Source organism: Argiope bruennichi, chromosome 4 (genome assembly GCF_947563725.1).
Source record: "Argiope bruennichi chromosome 4, qqArgBrue1.1, whole genome shotgun sequence".
Taxonomy (NCBI): Eukaryota; Metazoa; Arthropoda; class Arachnida; order Araneae; family Araneidae; genus Argiope; species Argiope bruennichi.
Window position 1 is genome coordinate 134,558,562 of NC_079154.1, and position 21,312 is coordinate 134,579,873.

The 21,312-nt window shown below is 31.9% G+C and overlaps 1 protein-coding gene across 6 annotated transcripts in view; it reads left to right on the forward strand.

The window, feature by feature from the left end:
* The window catches only part of LOC129965576 (GATA-binding factor 2-like), a 377,227-nt gene that overhangs the window by 322,998 nt on the left and 32,917 nt on the right, over positions 1-21,312 (forward strand). For 5 of the 6 annotated variants that reach the window (XM_056079588.1, XM_056079589.1, XM_056079590.1 and 2 more), the window contains 2 exons: positions 1,343-1,441; positions 3,825-3,970. In XM_056079588.1, coding sequence (XP_055935563.1) covers positions 1,343-1,441; positions 3,825-3,970 — 245 coding nt within the window. The remainder of the gene's footprint in view (positions 1-1,342; positions 1,442-3,824; positions 3,971-21,312) is intronic. The other variant, XM_056079591.1, reaches the window with a different exon arrangement.

Consider the following 21,312-nt stretch of genomic DNA (forward strand, 5'->3'; position numbering starts at 1 on the left):
TATCGTTTCCATTGGACGGCGGAGGGGGAGAAAGTGGTAAATTTAAAGGGTGGGACGAATGGAAAGCAATGTCTTTCTTTCTTGGTTGCTTGCTTTTTATTTGTTTGATTGATTGATTCTGTTGCGGGTTATGGAGTAAGTATTCTTGTAGTTTCTTTCGAATGTTCAAATTGATTTGTTCTGTCCCACGGTTGTGAAATCGCTATTTGAATAGTTGAAAATTGTCATTTGTTCGAAATGGAACTTCCTGAAAAAAATTAGTTTAATTTTCTGGTTGCGAAATCCGTTCTATTAGAAAATATGCTTTCGATCCAAAAGACTCAGTAGAAAAATACAGAATTTTTATACCTGTCATATTATTGATTCTTAGTGATAACTGTGAACTATCGAATCGGGACTGTCTCATTTAATTAAAAAAAATTACGACAGTTCTCTCCACTTTTCCACTATTTTCTGCTGATTTGTTCTCCTTTCTAAGAAATATTGGAATTTAAAATAATTTTCGCCAAGATACTTTGCATATTGCTCATATGCATTTATCGCCTTCTACATAAATTTAAGTGACTTTGCTCTTTTCAAAGGAATATTGGAATTTTTAATAATTTTCATTAAAGAAACTTTGTATATTACTTATTATACTTGAAAGCAAGTAAATGCATATATCTTAATTTTACAGTAAAAGGAAATGTCATTTCTTATCTTAGTTCAAAATTAGTTTTTCAAACATTTCATTTTCCACGTAATATTTCCCCCCCCTGTACTCCCCTTTAAAATTGTTTCAGTCTTCCACCCTAAGAGTTCACAGTTCCACTTTTAGATATCACCGGCATAACGTTTTTGAACCAGTTGATTCCTGTTTAAAGTATATTCTAAAGTAACAGTTACCCTGCCTCCTTGGGGCTTTTAAGACAATCTGAGATGGGTATATATTTTTCATGTCTTATAATCAAGTTCTTTACCTTTAAAATCGTCCCAATCCACCGGTCTGAGGGTTTGGACATCACTGACATAACTTTTTTGATCTAGCCCCTATTTAAAGCCTATTCTAAAAGAATATTGACCCTGCTTTCTTAGGATACCTTGTTTTGAGTCTTAAGACAATCTGAGATGGGCATATGGATCTGATTACCTAGTTCTTTACCGTCTAATTTTCTTCAGAATAAACTTATTCGGATCTTTATGCTTTTCTTTTCGTGATATATTTTCGTTTTGCATTTTAATTAAAAAAGTATATTGTAAAAAAAATAAAAAACAGAATTTGATTCAGTGGCAAGCCGCACCACTGACTCTTGTCCTGTAAAAGAGTGTTACTGACAGACCATCTTTTCGCTTCCTTTTACAGATGACAAGAATCTGTGGTCTGGCTATAGCAGAACTTTGACTAACAACGGAATTGTGTTGTGGAGTTCTGATACCGACACTCACTATTCTAACCCCTGTGGTAAGACTCTCTGTCTCTCTCTCTCTCTCTCCTTCCCTGCATCCTATGAAAACAATTTCCCTTGTTTTCCTTTCCCATTCTTCTTTGCACATGCTTTCTTTTTAGTTCATAGAAAATTATATATTCTTTATTAGTTGGAATGGTAAAATGTTTCTGTTGAGGTGTAAGTCCTGTAATGTTGTTTTGTTTTAAATATTGTTAGATTTATATTTGATAAAATTAAACTTATATCGAGGAATATGACTTTAAAAGCAGGTTTTAAATTAAAATATTTTTGAAAATTTCGAGTAGATTTATGTTTATCTAACAATGACGTATTTTTTATTAGCAACGTATTAGTTCTTATTTAAAAAAGAATAGCATGTTTGATTTTAGATTAATTATGATTGAATTTTATTAATTGTGACTTACTATTTCTTTATGCCATAGCACAAAGCATTTGATGATTTTTTATAATAAATATATATATATGACTAACAATTTTTCATTAAAGAGAGGTATTCAAAAAGAGGTAACATATTTAAATTGATATTTTGATGATTGATAATTTATTAATATTCTATATATTCATAATTAGCATACATATTAATTGTAAAAGTTTTTAGTTTAGCGTTAAAGCCATAACCATACTTTTGAATATTAATGAATTTACAATCTTTATCATTTCACTAATAGGATTGTCATTTTGCTATTGAATTATACTTAGTGATAGGCTATTTTCTTCTTGATAAAACTAACTGCTTGAAATTCTTGTGCATTGCTTGCATTCTTACTTTCTGTCACATTCCGATGCTTTCTGTTTCTTCCCTTGGTGATGTGTCGTGATTAGAACGCTCGGTTTATTCCAGTCAAAGTTTTGTTTCTTTTTGTTTGTTTCGCAAGGTTAAAAAAATGATGAAGATCTTCGCATGGTATTATTTTTTGCTTGTTTGTTTGTTCTCTGTGGTAACTAGTTTTGATTTCGTATTGGAATATTGCATGATGATTTTTGTGTTAGTAGTAGCCTGAAAGTGAATATTTGAAATGCACATCTAATCAGCTTGACAATTTATGGATATTTTTATACGTTAAATTGGTATCTTCAATTTATTTGCTTTTCTTTCTAAAGCTGTAGTTGGTTGTTTTTCATAGTTAAAAATTTACAAATTTAAGGAATTTTTTAATGTTTTATTCCTTTACTATATCGTGCTTAAAATATTGCAACAGTAATTTTTCTTTTAAATTTTGTAATTTAATTAGTTTTATATAATCAGTATTAGGTGAAGTCAGTCTTATTAAAATTAAAATGCTCCATCTTTAGTAAGATGCACCATCAATACCTCACTTCTTTATTGTATAGTTTAGGTGATTTAAATTAGCGCAATGTAAAAGGAAAACGTAACAAGGAATTGAAGTAAAAATGATGCGAAGTAAAAGAGAAAATTCACTCAGATAATTTTCAAATAATAAAACAGATTTTCTGATATTTAACTAAATTATTTTGGTGTAATATATTCGTAAATAATAGATTGCAAATAATATAGTTATCAATAAAAAAATTATACAGAAAATAATTTTTCTTTACTCAACCAAATGCTTATACATTTGCATCAGTCGATAATCATAGCCAGAAAATGCAATATTAAATAGAAAGAAAGCTGTTTAGATTAATCAGCAAAGGTTAATCCAATATTTTAAATCGATGTTACTGTATTTGAAATCAGATACTTAAAAAAAAAGTGTGAAGAAAGGAAACATGAATATATTTCTGATCTTAGTCACGTTTCAATGATGTCTTGAGCAGGGTCACAATCCCAATTTACAAACATTTTGAACAATGTCAAAGCATATAGATTCTCTGAAGTTAGTATAGCTTGATATAATGAATTCAAAACAACAAAATGCTATTTTTTATGAAAATAATTTTTTGATACAAAACTTAATAATTAAAATTCATTTTAAATAAATGTAGCGTTGCTTTTGGTCAAATATTCTAGATTTTTTTCAATAAATGTTATGTAATAACATAAAATACGTTATTGATTTCCCATATTATAGAACTGAATGATGGAAGGTATAAATTATAATGTGAAATATATTAATGAAAGTTCATATATGTTTCTTTGTACTGAATGTTGCAGAAAGTAATGAAAATGTAAATTGCAAGGTATAATAATGCATTATCTTGGCCTGTTGTTTCTCAGTGCTTGAAGACTCCATTTTCAAGCATTTAAAAATAGCATGTCTTTTCCAAATTTTAAAGTTAATAACTTATTAGTTGAAAATATTATCTATTAGCGAATGTTTTGTCTAAGTAGTTGAATGTAAGATAATCAATTTCCTCTTGTAAATAAGTATTTGAAAGCCTATTTATTAATGAATGCTTTCTTGTGAAATGTTGCAGAAGGTCGTGAGTGCGTGAACTGCGGGGCCACCTCGACGCCATTGTGGCGCAGGGACGGCACGGGACACTACCTTTGCAATGCCTGCGGACTCTACCACAAAATGAACGGTCAGAACAGGCCGCTCATTAAACCCAAGAGGCGACTGGTCAGTGGATTTTGTTTTTCCTTCTCTCTTGATTACAGTTTTCTAGCTCTTTAAAATATGTATGAGAAATATATCAAAGTGAATTTCTCCAAAATTTTATTGGTGAAAATGTTTACTTTAAAATTTAAGAATTTGAAAATAGCTATCAATTTTTTTATTAGCACACGTGATAAAATGAACGTCTTTCGAGACAGGTCTAAATATTGTAACTGTGACCATAAAAAAAGCTACTTTGTTAAGTTTTTCGATAAAGGTGTCTCGATCAACCATTATTTATCTATTATTGAGATTTAAAGATGTTATTAAAGTAGCTTCATAAAAGAAGCGTTAAAACATTTTTATGTTATAAATGCTATTTGAGGAAGTGATTTCTGTAGCGAATGATGCAATTCCTATTGCACTTTGCCATGTAATCATTTAAAAAACCAGACTGCTTGATAGCAACACCTTGGCACAATTAATTTTTGAACTTTATCCTACTTTGCATGCTCCCTCTTAATAACTTCTTAATCCTTTTCAATTTTTTTAAAAAAATCATCGATTCAAACTACTTTTATCTTGGGTTTTTTTTCTCTCTTTTTGAAGACCAACAATAAGGATATTTTTTAATATAACCAAAAGCTTAACATTTTGTTAAAAATACCTTGAGTAAATTATTTTCAAAGACGAAACAGTAAAATAAATTAATTAATTTTGGAATATCACATTGTTCTAAGGCAAATGAAATTATTTCGTTTCAAAAAATATCACCACTATATTTGCGTTTTTCATGTCCTATAATCGTTGCAAATAGAAACATAAGTATGTTCAGTATATTTATGTTTAATATTCTTAGCGAAAGTTCTTAATGAATTTCCAGATTATTTATCCATTGTTCCTTACCTTTACCATTGCTTAATCATTTTTTATCTTTAGCTTTGTAGATGATTACTTTAAAAATATCACTTGTTGTTCTTTGCATTTGCTATTTAAAAAAAAAAAAAAAGAATTCCTTCCCCCCCCCAAAAACTTTAATAGTCGTCTTAAAATTTGAAAGGACGGAAATTAAGAAATGAAATATTATGGATGAATGGAAAGAAGTTCCAATTAAAAGCAGTTGTTCAACAACTTTAACAAAATAAATCTAAGTCGATGGGATGTTCTTACAAGCATTTAAAAAATCTGACAATAAGCGTTATGAAATTATCCGCAGCTTGATGTGATCAAAATTATGAGATCTTTTGGACTCTGATCTTTTTTACTGCAATGCGTTGATTGAGCAAAGATTTTCTGACCACTCGACACTTTTCTCTTCGTCATGCAGATGGAAATGAATCCCAAATGCAAAAGTGGATCATTTGAAAGTACTTTAATGACTCATTAGATAAATAATTTCGAAACTCGTGAATCTCTCCAAGACAATACTTCCCGGCCTTCACAAGGCTTGCCGATGTTTTTTTATCCGCGATGTCCTGAGCTTTCTGCCACGCCGCCGTCTTTCCATTGTCTTGTCTTCTTTCGCAGTTAGTAGATCCACGTGCCTTGAAAATTAAACGGTTAATCACAGGATGTGACGTCTCTCGAAAGGTTTCTTTTTGTGATTTGTCCGCGGGCTTCGGTCGATGTCGTTGCGAAGCAGGCAGATTGTTAAAAACACCTGTTATGTTTCACGCTTCATTTTGTGATCACACAAAGACTTTATGAAAATAAAAACTCTAGTTAGATTATGTAATTCAATTTAGTAAGATAAAATTTTGAAATTTCATTTGATTCATACATTTTTCGCATGAAATGGTGTAAGAATGTTTTTATATGTATAAAGTCTTCAAATGGTCTTTTCATCTAAAATTATTACTGATAATGCTCATTAAAAGGAAGGCTCATTGAATTAAAATCCAATATGGATAAATTCAGGCTGTAAATTATCGTGCAAAGTATTAGTTGTACTCTCCAGTTTATTACTCGAACAATTATGAAAATGTTCTATGAAAGACAAATGTAAAATCTTTTTAGCCAAGAACATTTCATTTTCCCCATTTAGCAAGAATATTTCGCCCTTACAACTTTACAGAACATTGTTTTCATTTAAGTAAAAAAAAAAAAAAAAAAAAAAAAAAAAAAAAAAAGGAGAGAGCTCTTATTTAACAAAATATTTATATTAAATTTCATGTAAAAAGTGGAAAAAGAACGAAAAATCAGTATTAATAGAATTTTTCTTGCATTAGCTGGGGGATTCTGTCTGAAAAATGGCGCGACTTTGAATAACTCATAATTAACTATAAAAGTTTACAAATAAATTTGAAAAAAAAAAAGAATTAAAAAAAAGCAGTACCTTTCCTTTTTTTTCTTCTTTTCACTTTTCCCGATATCGAATCCTACTGAATATTTCCAGTCACATCCACCGTATTTAATTCAATAATAGCCTCACCATTTCCGAAATAAACTTTCCGTGCCGAATCTGTAACTATCCTGTAGTTAATTTGCGTGTGTAGTTGCCTATTTGAGATTTGTTCGAAATAGGCAATTACCTCGATAATACGTTAAACGAAGCAAGTTGACATGCGCTGCGAAGCTGACACGCATGTCAACAAATGCATCGAGTGTAGAACCTGATTTACACCAAAGAATTAATGGTTTGCACGATATTTAGAAAGGAAAATCTGCAAAAATGCTCGCCTTTCCCTTGTCATAAATAGAAACATCTTTCCCATTGGATGCCACCAAAGCGGAAGAGAGTGTTTGTGTCTAGGATTCATGATTATTATCATATTTTTGTTGATAAATTGATTCCTTGTTAAAGGTAAATATTTTTTCTTATTTGTTCAAAAGGCTTGCTCTATTCTAGGGTTTGCAATAGAAATTTTTAATTTTTTTTTTAGATATGAATGAACAAAAATATTTTTGATTCTTAATTTAATATGTTAATTATAATCTCGTGGCACAGTTCGCACAAGATATTTTAATAAAAAGATTGTCATCAATGATCCATTTCGTCATTTCTCATTATTTTTTTAATGAAATGCGTAAACACTCTATATTATTATCTCTCTCATCCAATTTCAATGGATTGAAATGTATTTATAAAATAAATTGGATAAAAATGTGTAAGTTGCAAAACATATGCAGAACGATGTTTTAAGTGAAACATTTTAACATATAGATCGAAATTTGCCAAATTTTTAAGTGGTAAGTCGCTTTTCTATGAAAATAGATTATGTTTAACCATGATATTTTGTAACTTTTCCGATATTTTGAGAATTACCATTGCACTTTTATCTCTTTATTTGTTACCAAGCATGCCGATTGAATATGAACGTACAAGTCGTGTAGCCTTAATATTTCTTCAGATCTACCGACGAAAACCACTTCGAAAATAATTTTTGCAAAACTAATCGTGGAAACAAAAAGAATTTTCGCACTCTATCACAACTAGAAGCCTCAATTTCCATTCGATAGCCAACATATTATCTTGCAATCCATTTTGCATTATCGTTACGGCATTTGACGAAATGGTTTTTAGAGTTGTTAGATTAGCTTTAGATAGCCAAGTTAAATGACGGGCATTAGAGATGAAGCTCACTCACAACATAGAACAGCAGTCAAATGATAAAGAGGACTTAGTCTCTGGGTGCGAAACTATGTTTTGTTTAATAATTTTTTTCCGTATCGAAGACTAAATCTTAGCGTTATGTTTATAATGTGCCGAAACAAGCCGGAAAGGTATTTATTGTTTGTGAGGCAGGAAGCAAACAACGACCTCTCAGTCACAACAATAGTAATTGGTAAATACCCTCCCTCTCAGTAATAAATATAGTTATAACAGACAGTGACTTTCGTGCTGACATTTTCGACTCGACAAATCTCACGTCGACTGCAATAGTTTGTCATCGCGTGCGGACTCTGTTGAATAATGAACGCTTCACAATAGGATTACGATACCGAAATTGAAAATTCGGCGCCCGCTTTCGGTTTCTTGTCGATCGCCGGGGTGAATGGAAGATGCTCTCCCTTAAGTGATCACGCAAACGCCGTCTTCGTAGATAGTCCGAGAATGCCGTTGCGCACGCAACTGCCCAGCGCATGCCAAATGGCGGATAACCAAACCTCAGTGTTGGCTTGGTAAAAATCTATGGAAGAAGATATTATCTCGTTCAATGGTTTTCAGAACATTGAGGCAAACGAAATGGATTCTAATGACGGCACTGGCAGACATGAAATCAAGGTCTTTTTGCTGACGTGTCGGTACACGATCTTATGAAGAATTTATAGTGATATAATAGAAAAATGTGGGCAATTTTTGAGAAAATGATGAGAGGCAAGCGTTCTTGATTATTTCGATTGTTTAAATATTTTAGTCCACTTCCATGTATAAGCCATGAATGAACAGTGCTATTCAAGGATAAAGTGGATATCTACTTCAGAAAAATCAATGCTCTGTAATAAATTAACACGGACCATCATTATTGCATCGTTAATCGATATGAAATTCTGTTTAGACTAGTACATGAGGGGGATTAATACTCAATGGCTATGTGACTAGAAAAATACCCCTTTTTTCAACTAAATTTAGTAATACATTTGATTAATTAACGACATGATAACGAATTAGATTTTGAGTAAAGAAACACAAATTATTAAATATTTATATATTTATAATAATTATTAAATATTTGTTTTCTTTTACTACTATAAATTTGCAAATCTCTTGTTATATCATTCCTGTTATGCAAATACGTCTCAAACCAAGTTTGCAGATTGACACACAAAGATCTTAAGCTACGTCTGCTTTCGAATTTTTCATGTGATGCCTGACTTTTGTATGCTGTCTGAAAATACTATTTATCAGTAGTGATTCCAATTGTGAGTCAAAATGATGCCTTTTTTTCCTAAATATGAACTTTTTATAATCGTCATTCTTGTGTAGCCGAGACTGTATAAGACATTGATGCCTAAAAATATAACTATTGGGAATGTTTACACAAGAACTCTGTTTTTTGTATTATATTGACGATATTTTCCGGTCACCATTGCCGGTAAGATTTAGGCTTCTTTCAAACAATGGACATTTCTACCCGAAGGCTATTCCGGGACTGTGCGATGTGTTCCACCGTTTTCTCTCTAACATATTCAAATTATGTTTGATCCGGAACCTATTAAGCTAATTTTTGCAATCCCTCCGAAGAAACGGCAACATTGCAGTAATTAGATTTGACTTTCAGCGGTGCTATTTATGCGCATAATCACCAATTTCAGCAATCAAGTGGTAAGTGAGTCACGGATAAAGAAAGAGGGATCCAATAGCTAAGAAGACCACCCCATACCTAAGAAAAACGAAGGGGAAAAGAAAAGCAGTTCCCCGCAACAAATCATTCCTTGACCTTCCGAATAAATAATAAGAGCAGCATCTCGTCGCGCAAAAGGCCCCAGGCCACATTTTCTCACGGATAAGAACATCATCAAGGCAGCACGCACACCTCCAAAAGACATACGATGGATGATGAGTGTAATGGGAGTGCCTTCCCCTCCTTCCACCACTAAGACCCTATTCCAGATTCACAAGTTAAGGGGGGGGGGGATTTAGACCAATTACTCGATTCCTTGCATCCTTCAAAGTTGTGTTGATAGGTGGGCTTTATTGGTCTAGGCGAATTATTCATACGTCAAACTCTGTGTACAAATCCATCGACTGGGAGATGGAAGAGATGTTGAAATAAGGTTTCTTCAGTGCAAGGTTAGCAACCCAGATCTTGATTAGGATCTGTAAAATGTTCATTGCAAATGCTGTTTAGCTTGGAAATGAGCTACCTGTTCCGCTCTTTTCTTTCTCTTTTTGTATCTTGAATGAACGTTAGATATATATAGTTTCCCCCCTCTCCTTTGTAGACCCTTCCAGTACTTCTCCTAAAGCAGATTTTTCTGGACATTTTAGCAAAGATGAAGGTTTCTTTTATTGCTTGCCCGAACCGACTTATAGGCGTAACAGCTTAAAATGAGCCCAATAATATTTTCCTCTGAATGAATGAAATAATCTTGAAGGACATTCCACTGGATTGACAAAAGAATTTAAGCCTGATTGAAAATATTTCAATTCCATGACTGTGTACAAGGATTCAAAAACCAAATTCATGTGAGATCTTTATGCTCATCCACACCTCCTCTATACTTCGAATGATTTTTTGACGTTCGAATGATTTTTCAAAATCAAATATGGTTTTTTTTTTTCCTCCAATCTTTCAAAGATTATTTTACAATATTCTTCATTACTCGTGCGATTCATTGAGAGGAAATAATATCTCGCTAAACTGACAAATAGAGCTCGCTCAGACCAAATCGGACAGCGGATACACCAACTGGCGTACACCGGAATTTCCGGTGGCAGGAGCAGGCGATAACAGAACTCGGCACAACAAAAGAGCCCAGCCTCCAAAACAAACAGTGCCAACTCGAAATGAAAACCCGAAAGAATTCATTACGTTTTCATCTCTTTCCGTCTAAATATAGCAAACAGGAGAATAATTAAATTCGCGTTTATTTCTCAGAATTTGAACTAGCATATTTTGTTGGTAGAATTCGTGTTCACTGGAAATTCAAATGCTCAGAACTGTCGAGTTCGGATTATTTTCTAATTTATTTTATAATCCAAAATTGAAATTAATTTTATTTTGCTTTTTATAATGACGGAATGTATGTCTAATTTGTAGCAAAAAAAAAAAATATGAAGAATTATATAATGGTTATAAATGCAGTAAAATTATACAATAGTTTTATGGGAAATAATGATTTTCGTTGAATAAGTTTTATCACTAACTTTATAAATATTCCAACAATAAATAGAATTATTGCATAACTATTTATTTTCATAAGATGTTGTGTTTTGATTAAACATCTCTTCTTCAGTTTATTTCTGATTTGTGCATAGTATCAATTAAGAATTTTAAAAAAATTATATTCCTATCTGAATTTAATTATTAGGTATTATCTATTATTTTGCAAGGAACTATAAAAGTTAACGCTTATTAAAGTAATCTTAGTCCTCAAAGGTAAAAAAAATGAAAGCAGCCTCAACAAAGACACATGCCGTTCCGTGAAAACCACTACACTGCATTTAATCAAGGCATTACAGCAAATTAAAAATAATATTCAGCAATTTTAGAAAAATCGTCGGATCATTTATTGCGTTGCGATTATTTGTCCTTGATTAAGGCTAAACTTATAATCGTACAACTATTTCCTTTATTTACTTTCTCAAGTTATTTCTTTACAATTCTGAAATTTCTCATGAGAATTCCTTTATAAATTGACTATTAAAATATTGAGTGAAATGATTTCATTCCTTATTGTCAAATATTTACTAATTACTTATATGCTATTAAGAACAGAGCGATGCAATGAGTTCAAGTTTTATGATTGAAAATAATCTACTTTTATAAGCGATCTATTTTTCTTTTTCTTTAATCTTCTCAATAGCAAATTAATGTGATGGGGGGGAACATACGATATGTGATATAATATATATATATATATATATATATAACAGTTAGTTAAAATTAAAATAATGTAAGATACGAAGATTTAAATACGCAAAAATTAAGTGCTTTTTATTAAATTCGGGTATTAAAGTAATATTGCAGCAACTATAGTGTGAAATTTTTTGTTAAAAAACATTTTAAAAGTAATTTCTATAAAAACAATAAAAATTTGCTCTTTGTAAAATGTATGATAGTGGAGCTATTTGGGAAAATCCGATGGACATGCTCATATTATTCAAATCCGATGTACTACAGTTCATTTACTTCAGCCATGCCCACGCCATATCACAGATAGCTATAATGATCAATATAGTCTTTTATTAGAATCACAACACAACTACTATTTCATCAATTTTGTTTGAGCATTACAAGTCAGACCCTCTATATTTGTCGAAAGCACATGCCATAGATACCAAAGAAAAAAAAGACATTCCATTATTTTCAAATTGAACAGAAGCTGCCCGACCGATTTACAGGATAAAAGCAGATTTCGTACCTGGGATAAAACAAAAGCGGTACCAGAAAGTCCCAAATAAGCATCTTCCACAATCAAATGATACAGCCCATTACCTCCTGGGCGGTATTTTCGCGGTGGATGGTATATTGATATCAAAAGGATAATCCATCCGTTCCTGGCCTGAGGACTACTGTGTGGGTATTCTCCCAAGATCAATGCCATAGAAACATAGTATTTCCACTTTTTTTTTTTTTTTTTTTTTTATCGCTAAGACTGTTGGGGCTTGAATTATGTGAAAAATGTCGATTTTTTTTTTTTTTTCTATGAGAACACATTAAAAGAGAGTCACGTATCTTTGAATAATCATAAGATTCTTTTTTACTTAAAAAAAAAAAGTTTTGAGAGCGACATTATTCGAAGGTATTCTTTTTTTATTAAAATTTTTTTTAGTATCCTAAAAAGCAAGTTATTTCTAATTAAAAAAAATTATGAGAAATAACTTGCTAATAATTTTTAGAAAATATTTTTGTTCTTAGGCTTTTTTATGTCATTAGAATTATCAAATTTATCCCTTATTCAATAAAAAATTTTAAAACATCAATTCTACCATATTGCTTTAAAATAAATATGCATTTTTTTTAAATATATTGTTGAATACTTGCAATCGTTTTTAAAACAATTTAATGGCTGTAGTACGGAGAACTATTTAAATTTCAATAGATTTGCATCCCCCCCCCGCATGAATTTCGAGATTCAGGACAAATATATTTAGTTGTCGATTTGAACTTTAGTTCTAAAAATATAAATGCCTTTTCTTCGGAATTTTAACATGAAACAGAAGCACATAGCAGCTTTCAAGTTTCTACATTTCTGAAAATTGAGTTAAATGACGCTTTTAAAATGGGAACGATGTATGTTTCGTTTCTTATCCATGTTCTCTCATGTTTCGTTTCAGTTTAGTCCAGTAAGATTCAGATTCATTTTGAATCTACAAAAAGCTTATTTTGGGTTTCTTAGTTTTCATCTGTTCAGATTGGATCGTAATCATATAATAAGGACCACGCTTACTTGACATTTCCACCTCCGAACTTTCTACCCACACCAGCAAAAGTAATTCTGATCCCTAAATTTAGCATGCATCTGGCATACCTACTTGGCTGTCTGTGGTAACAACGATTCCGAAGTCAATAATCCGCCACAATCATATTATGTCTGAACTAAATTCATTATTTGAATAATATTTAGTAAAAGCTCATTATCCGTGCTATTTAGTATATAAGCCTTTCAACTTAAAATATGAAACCTTTTTTTTTGGAGGGGGGGGGGGTCAATGTGACATAACGTAATGGAGTTAAAAAAAAGTGTCAAAGATCATAACATTTTCCTTACTATTAATATTTTATATTGTTTAATTTTTGCATGTAATTTATGATCACAGAATTTAATATATACTTAAGACTGTGGTTGAAAGAATAGGTAGAATTTTAATAATATATATTATTCTTTCACAGTTTGTGATTATAACACATAAAAGGAGAAGTTCCAGTAAATTAAAATTTTATTTCCATAATTAAAACGCCACGAATACAAACGATAAAACATTTTTGAAAACTCGCATAAAATTATTTATTTCAAATAAATCAATCCCGTCTTGAATTTTTCTTTTCTATGTCCAACAATAACAATAACAGAACACCGAAACTACATCACGAACTTCCGAAACATTGTCATCACCGAAAGACGACTCCATATGGTCCAGATAGACATCAAACAAGATCCGACGTCAGCCAGATCTTCTATAGCGCGGCTTCCGTTGCGATCCGCCAAAAAAGAAGTATCAAAACCCACGTATGCGTCCCAAGCCTCGGAAAGAACGAGTAAACCAAAATGTCTCTTTATCTCTAATATAAAAAGAAAACTTATCTCTCTGTTATCGATACGAGGAGTGCGACTGTCTAATAATAAATAAATAAATAGTGAAAAAAAATCTGGCGAAGAGAGTTCATTTAAAATTACTCTCTAGCCTATCGTTGTTTTTCCCGCCCCTATTCGATCTTCAGGCCTTGGGCGATATGGTTGACAACTGAGTTAATGAGGTTAGCACATTTGGCGATTTATCGTCTTTGGCTGATGAGGGGCGTTTCTAGTTAATTGAAGTAGCAAGTATTAGATGGAAATTGAAAATCTGTGTTTCGTCGGTTCGTTTGGGAACTGTGTATTAATAGGTGATTATGATTAAAATGGCTGAATTTCTTTAGTTTATTACATATCTGGATGTAAGATTCAAATCATAATTGTTTCAGTGGATGAATTAAATTAATTAATATTTGAAATAAATTGTTAGCATGGACGAATATTTGTTTTAAGATATGAACTTATTTTTAGTACCACACAATGATTTATTAATATTTTTAAAAGTGATTTCGAGCTTTTAACACTCTAATCACTAGCTCATTCATATTGCAGCAATAATTAAAATATTAATTACCCGTTTATTGTTATGTAATCTAATGTAAATTATTTTCTGTTGTTTAAATTAAAAACTGAATACTTATTGTTCGATTTTCAATTTATGTACCATTAATGATTAAAATATGATAGTTAAAACAATTTTAATTTGAAAAACACAATGCTGTCAAAACAACATCGGCGAAACAGTTTCGATAATTTTATTATAAATAAGATGACGGTTTATTGATGTATCTTAAGCCTAAATATTAACAAGTCGAAATTTTAACGCAAGGTAATTGTTAAATGAATTTGGCTGTCAACGTACAATTCGATTTTTTTAAAGTATTTTTTTTCTAAATATATTAGAATTTCAAAAATGCACAACAATAATTGAGCCTGCATGATAAATAACGCTAACATAAGCCTCTTAACTATTAAAATTTTGCTTATTGCGCGTTTCTTATTGTGCAAAATTTAATTCAAATATTTGTGGTTTCAAATTTATTTGTAAAAAAGTTGTTTTATTATCTATACTGCGAAAAATGGCACTTTTTCGTAATCACTTGCAAAAATATTTACTGAAGAAAAATTGCTTTTACAGTATCTTAAAATTTAAAATTTATTTTTTCAGTTATATTAAATTTCTTTCGTGTAATTTTTCTTTCTGTTTTTAATTCAGTATTTTTTAAATAATTTAGGCGTATTTTACAACAATATATTTCATTATTAAAGTGAAACTCAAAGCGTTCGCACCATGGATACTAATATTTCATCTTGGCTTCCCCTCCCCCCCCTCCTATTCTTGTGATGAAGATATGAAAATTCGTCTTATTTTTCCATGTTGAATATGTTTCTGTATAAGGCATGCTTTAAAAAAATAATCATATTTTGCAATACTTAAAATTAATGTATAAATTATTAAGATTCAAGAGAGATGGAATTTTTTTAAAAATGTGTACATATTAAAATATTGCTGCTTTTTTCTGTGTTATAATTGGATGTAAAAGATATAGATAGAAAACTAGGGAAATGAAATAATGCAATAATTTCGTATCATTTTGAAATAATACAAATTATATGCGTAATATTAAAAGTTGAAGTGTAGAAATAATTTATCGCGAAAATAATTGAAATTTTTACCTACGATTAATCCCAGTGAATCAAATGGCCTTCAAAGTCAACTAGTTATTAATTAATATAATAAAGCTAAAATTTCTAATTTTTAGTCAGAAGGAGAAAAAGGAGAGCATAGGGCAACCAATGTTGGTTAAAAGGATATTAAAGGAAAAGTAATTTCATTCTTAACAATCTTAGTAACATTGTACTTCTCTTTAAACAAAAACATAAAAACCATCGCATATGACATACATTACACACAGATATCTCTCCCTAATAGACACCTAACTTGGCTGTAATTCGATTCATTTAACATCAGATCAAATCGCATCCCTGCCGTCCACACATTTCACGCAATGCCTACACGTCTGCGATCCGTGCAATTCGATCCTCCGGCTATCTAATACGCACGTTAAATAATTCCCCCGCCTCGGTCCCGAAACCACCGCCGCCACTTTTTCGCTAAAAAGATGCATGAAACAAACAAAGAATGAAAAAATACCAAACGAACATCACCTTGTCCCCCTCACCTCCTCTTTTATACCTTCACTTACACTCACGATCACATTGCGAAAAAGATGGATGCTTCACATGATGGGTGAGGTTAGATGGTGGAAGAGAGGAGGATGATAAGGAATGAAGAAACAGCCGAGGAATCCCCCCCCCCTTCTAAAAGAAAGGTGGAGGGACGGGATTGGAAAAGAGGTTATCTTGCAGCCGGTTTTTCATCCAAAAAGATCGCTTGACGTGTGGAGGGTTTGACCAAAAGCGCAACAGATCTTGCGGTCGGTAATTGCTCGTGTGTATGCCTAAGCTAGCTAAGAGGATGCGCGAATAGCCAGGTTATGAAGATCCGCAAGAGGATGGAAATAGGCATCGGGTGGGGGGGAGAAAGGGGGTGGTAATATTCACGCCCTGCCTCCCCCCCTCCCCTTCTTCTCTTAGTATTTTTCGCTTCTCAAACGATAGATCATTCTTTAACAGTCGACGGCTCGGGTAAGCCCACCTTATCTACCTAGACAAAGGCGTTTGGCCGAGAATATTATTTGAGAGTACAAGGCCCATTATCACCTCGTTAGTGCCTGTTCTCACACTACTGTCCCCCCTTTCCAAACCTGTCATGAATCCCCCCCCCTTCAAAGTAAAAAATTCAGATACTAATAAAACCTTGCTGAGCCAAGCAGACGGACCAGGTTGGTACTTCTGGTTGATCTGATTCGTATCAAACATTCTATAGGCCCTCGTACTAATATTGCATTTCATCTTGATATATTTTTTAAATATATATTTACACTCTTTGTGTGCGAGAGGCTCTATCTAATAATCAACACGTGGTATTTGACTCCACCTAAACAGTTTTGCCGGAATTTTAGCAGAATGGTGTTATTGGCCGTGCTTTTCTTTGTTTCTTTCGTTTGCAGGCCTGAGAAAACTGTAGGGGAAGGTTCAGTGACCATTATTGAAGAGTTCTCCGATAATAGCTATTTATTGTGAAACAAGTAGTTATACATACATAGATTTTTTTTTCAACCGGGCACCTTGCTTTCTTGGATATGAACAATTTGTTTTTATCATCCTATGAATTACAGGCCTGGAATCTGAAGATTTATGTATGATTGGATGCAACATATCTTTTTTTCCCCCTTACAAAAAAATAGATTTTTCTTTTCCTTATTTTAAAAATCCGCTTTCCAAACTTGTAGAATGTTTTAAATTGCTCATTTTATTGTAATGTAATTGGAGGTTATCTATTATAAAACAAAACTTGACAACTATTTTACTGGTTTCTGGAACCGATTCTTGGTTTTTAAGTTCATTTGCTAAATTTAGTTTTATTAGAAATTCGGAAAAAGAAGTTAAGTCCGATAGTCCTTTCCATGAATAGTCCTTTCCATAAATAATTACCATCAATATAATTATCATATTTTCTATAAAGTATTTCAGTATTTTCCAAAATGCTGAAAACATTAAGTCCTAAGAAATTTCACTTACTTGATAATTATCAGTTAGAAAATATTAATTTACACGACCTTGTATAAATGTACATACAAATCAAGTTGAAGTCAATCTAGCCAAATAATCGCATTCGACTAGTTCAAAAAGATATACTTTTCGTTCAACTGCTATTCAGCGCTGCTGACACTATACATACAAAAACGAATAACATAACTTTTAAAACAACTGGAACATATGCTTCGTCACAGAAGATGGATTACTAAACTACAATCGAGTACCAGATGGAGTGGAAACGTAGTTTCCCAATACAAAAGCACGCGTGCATATTTTATCTTATTACTAAACAGTTCACACAAACTAAATGGTTACAGAATAGGGACAAACCTACAATTGCTGATGAAATAGAAAATGCTAATTTGACTATTTTCTATTAAGGCAGGAACAGAATAGTGAGACAGCGCAGACATCCATTCTGTTAAGTGATTTCATGGAACCCGGAATCCACACCCCTTATAACCCTCCCCCCCCCGTAAAAAATTCCTTACCCACCTTCTGTAGAAGAAAGAAAGAAAGGTTGTAATGTAAAAGTGGGAGGGTTTAGAAATGCCATCAATTAACCGCAAGAAAGCCTGTCTTCTGCTTGAAAATACTTGTTGGCTCTCAACAGCAATTAGCAAAGTTCCATGCCACTTTTTTCTTTATCGTTTGGTTGGTTTCTTTTACTATCCATTCTATGGCAGCACCTAAAGAAAAAAAGGTGGGGGGGAGGTGAAAAAAAAGGTCACTACCGTTTTTCAGCTTTGTTGACCTTAATTATTTTCCGTGTGGATAGTCGGTTGGTTATTGCTTTTTCTGGAGATGGAAGAAGTTTTCCATCATTTATCTTGTATGAGTGAAGACGGGTTTGTTTGCCGATCGCCATGGTTGTGGACAGGACTCCGAGGGTGGTACAGCCACCTTAGTGAACAGTTCACACCGAAAGAGTGACGAGAATTATGTTTTTTTCATACAGCCCGCCCCTGAGAAAATTGGTTTGTACTGTTCTCGATTAGGTTCTCTCTTTATCAATCAGAAAACAACCGAAATGAAAGTTATCGTCAGAGTTTTTGTGTGAAAGGTGCTTGTTAAAAGTATACATAAAATGGTTATAAGAATTGGTGAAAGCGAACCGAAAAAATGATATTTATATAAGGCACGTGAAAGGAAACTGTGTGTTGTAGTATTGGTGTAACATATTTGTTTTGTGTTAATGATTTGTGATTTTACTAACCTTTATTCTGAATGAAAATTTTCTTGGTTTTTAAATATTTACGAATAAATTCAGAACAATCTTCTGTAACAATCACCTGAAACGGGTCATGGTTTTTTTTTTTCAGTTTTTGTTTTTTTCCCCTCTTTCTTTCTTTTTTTTTAATTTTTATTTCTTTTTTTCAATAATAGGAAATACAAGAAGAGAATGTAATAATTTTCTGAGAAATGAATATCATATTTATCTCTCTTGTAGACAAAATCTTAAAATCCACTTGCATAAGGATATAATACTTATTCTGACAATCTCCATCTCAGTACCAGAATACTGCGTGTTTATATTTACCATTAATAACTCCTAAAAAATTATCTTTTCGCAGAACTGGATTTTACGTCATTTAAAAATGTAGAACTTTGTGGAATATTATTATTTTTGCATTTTCAATTTTTTTGCATAATTTCCAGCAGAACTTCTCAACATTGCAATGAAGTTCAAACCGTTTACAATTTTTCTTCGAAAATTTATTCGCACCATTTTTGTTTCATTGTGAAGGCTACGACAGGAAGATATTATTTATCATCTTCACAGTTTGATTGAAGAATAAAGAAATGAAACTGTAGATTCTTTCAAAGACTCTAAAAAAATATCCTTCATCTTGATGCTTAAAAGAGCTCTGTCTAGTTAATCATGAACATCAAATTATGCATCAGAGATTTACCTGAAATCAATATTTCCGGCTAATCACCAAAGACCAATAAAGTTCTCGTGTTATGAGTATAATACTTTTTCTACTTTTTCCTCGTTACAATTACAAAAAAGTCCTTTGATTGTTCAGTTGAGAGTTTTTGTTTGTTTGTGTGTGTGCTTGTGTGTGTTTTACTTAATTTTTTATTAGTTCATTAGCCCAAATATGAAAATTCTGTATGAGTAAAAATGAACTTTTTTTGACGATACGTTTCCACTTTTTTTTTCTGTTTCCGGATTTATAATACTTGTGAACTGCTATGTGATTGAAAATTGCTGCAAGTGGATGTAGACCATTTGATTTTTCCATTTCATAATATTACAATAAAAAGTAGTAAAAAAAAACAATTTTCGATTTCAATCATTTTCGTATCTTCAACACTTTTAGAGGTCACTTTTCATAACTTTAGCAATGAACCTTTTCAAATTTCCAAGACTACAGGAAACTGCATCGTGTTATTCTCAAACAAAACCTTCTCAAAGATTCCCATCAATATTATTTCCAAATGCGTTTTACACTTCCAAAACTTACACCATTTTTAACCCATCCCAGATCCCCAACCTCTAAACTCTTTTCCCAAAACATATCATCAGCCACTAAGTGATACAATTAAGCACACGTCTAAGCGACAGTTTCACTCCGACATTAAAACACTCCGATTATCCCCAAACACCGTATTACCTGACCCTCCCCCTCTCCAGAAGTGAAAGGGGGGGGGGTTGATCTGCGGATGGGGAAGAGAGAGGATTCCTTTGGCTGTCGTTTTATGGTTGGATAATTTTTGACAGAGGCTTCGAAAAACGACGTTACGGCGTCGTACATCCTACGACGCCTCAGACTCCTTCGGCATAGGTTGCCGGATTTTGGAAAGGAACAGCCGAGCACAGTATGTTAGATTTCAAGGATGGAATTTAAAGAAAAAAGAATTTTCGATTTGCAACGCATTTTAGGTCTTCTAAAAGAAAAGCTGCAAAATGTTTTTTGAATTTATATTCACATTAGAGAATACTCATGAAAACTGTTCTTTAATTCAAGTACAGTTTTGAAGATACTACTAATAAAAAAGATTCTACTATTAATAAAAAAGAATGCATGTCTCTTTGCATTTATTAATTGGTTTTTTTTTAAATTTAATTAACCAACATCGGCAGACATTTTGACGTTTTTTCGGGTTAAAGTTCAAAAAGCATTACTGCATAAGAGCCATTTTTTATACAATATTAGAATTTAACAATGTATATCTCTATTAATATCGTTTAAGTTATTCACTCAATTTTTTCCCCAGCATTTTCACAATTTAGACGAATATTTATTGAAATAATTTTCAACAGTGTATTTCAATGTTGGAATGAAATTCAAATTGTTTTCACTTTTTCATCAAATATTCAATCTTATAGTTTTCTTATATTTTTGAAAAATGAGGAAGAAAGATTTTACTTCCTGCTCTGCTTACTGGAAAAAAAGTCTCTGCACCGTAAAAGATCGTGTCCGATTAGATGATGGATTATTTGAAAAGTTATGTTAAAATTTTTTGAAAACTCTATAATATGATTTGAATCGACTCCATTAAGAATGTTCATATGCAGAATAAAGAAAATAGTTGCAAGGATAATATTTATCAAAATATTAAATGAATATAATGTTTAATTAATCAGGAACAATACCAAGTGAACGAAACTGATCTTCAGAGAAGGCTAGTTTAATATAAGAAAAATGAAGAAATATCTTGCTCAGATTTTTAAAAATAATCATCTCCGTTATAAAGAACTACATAATAAAACTTATAAAATTGATTCATTTTAAATCGTTTCTTTCACTATTAAATTCCTCATTAACTGCTGGTTTGGAAATAATTACAAA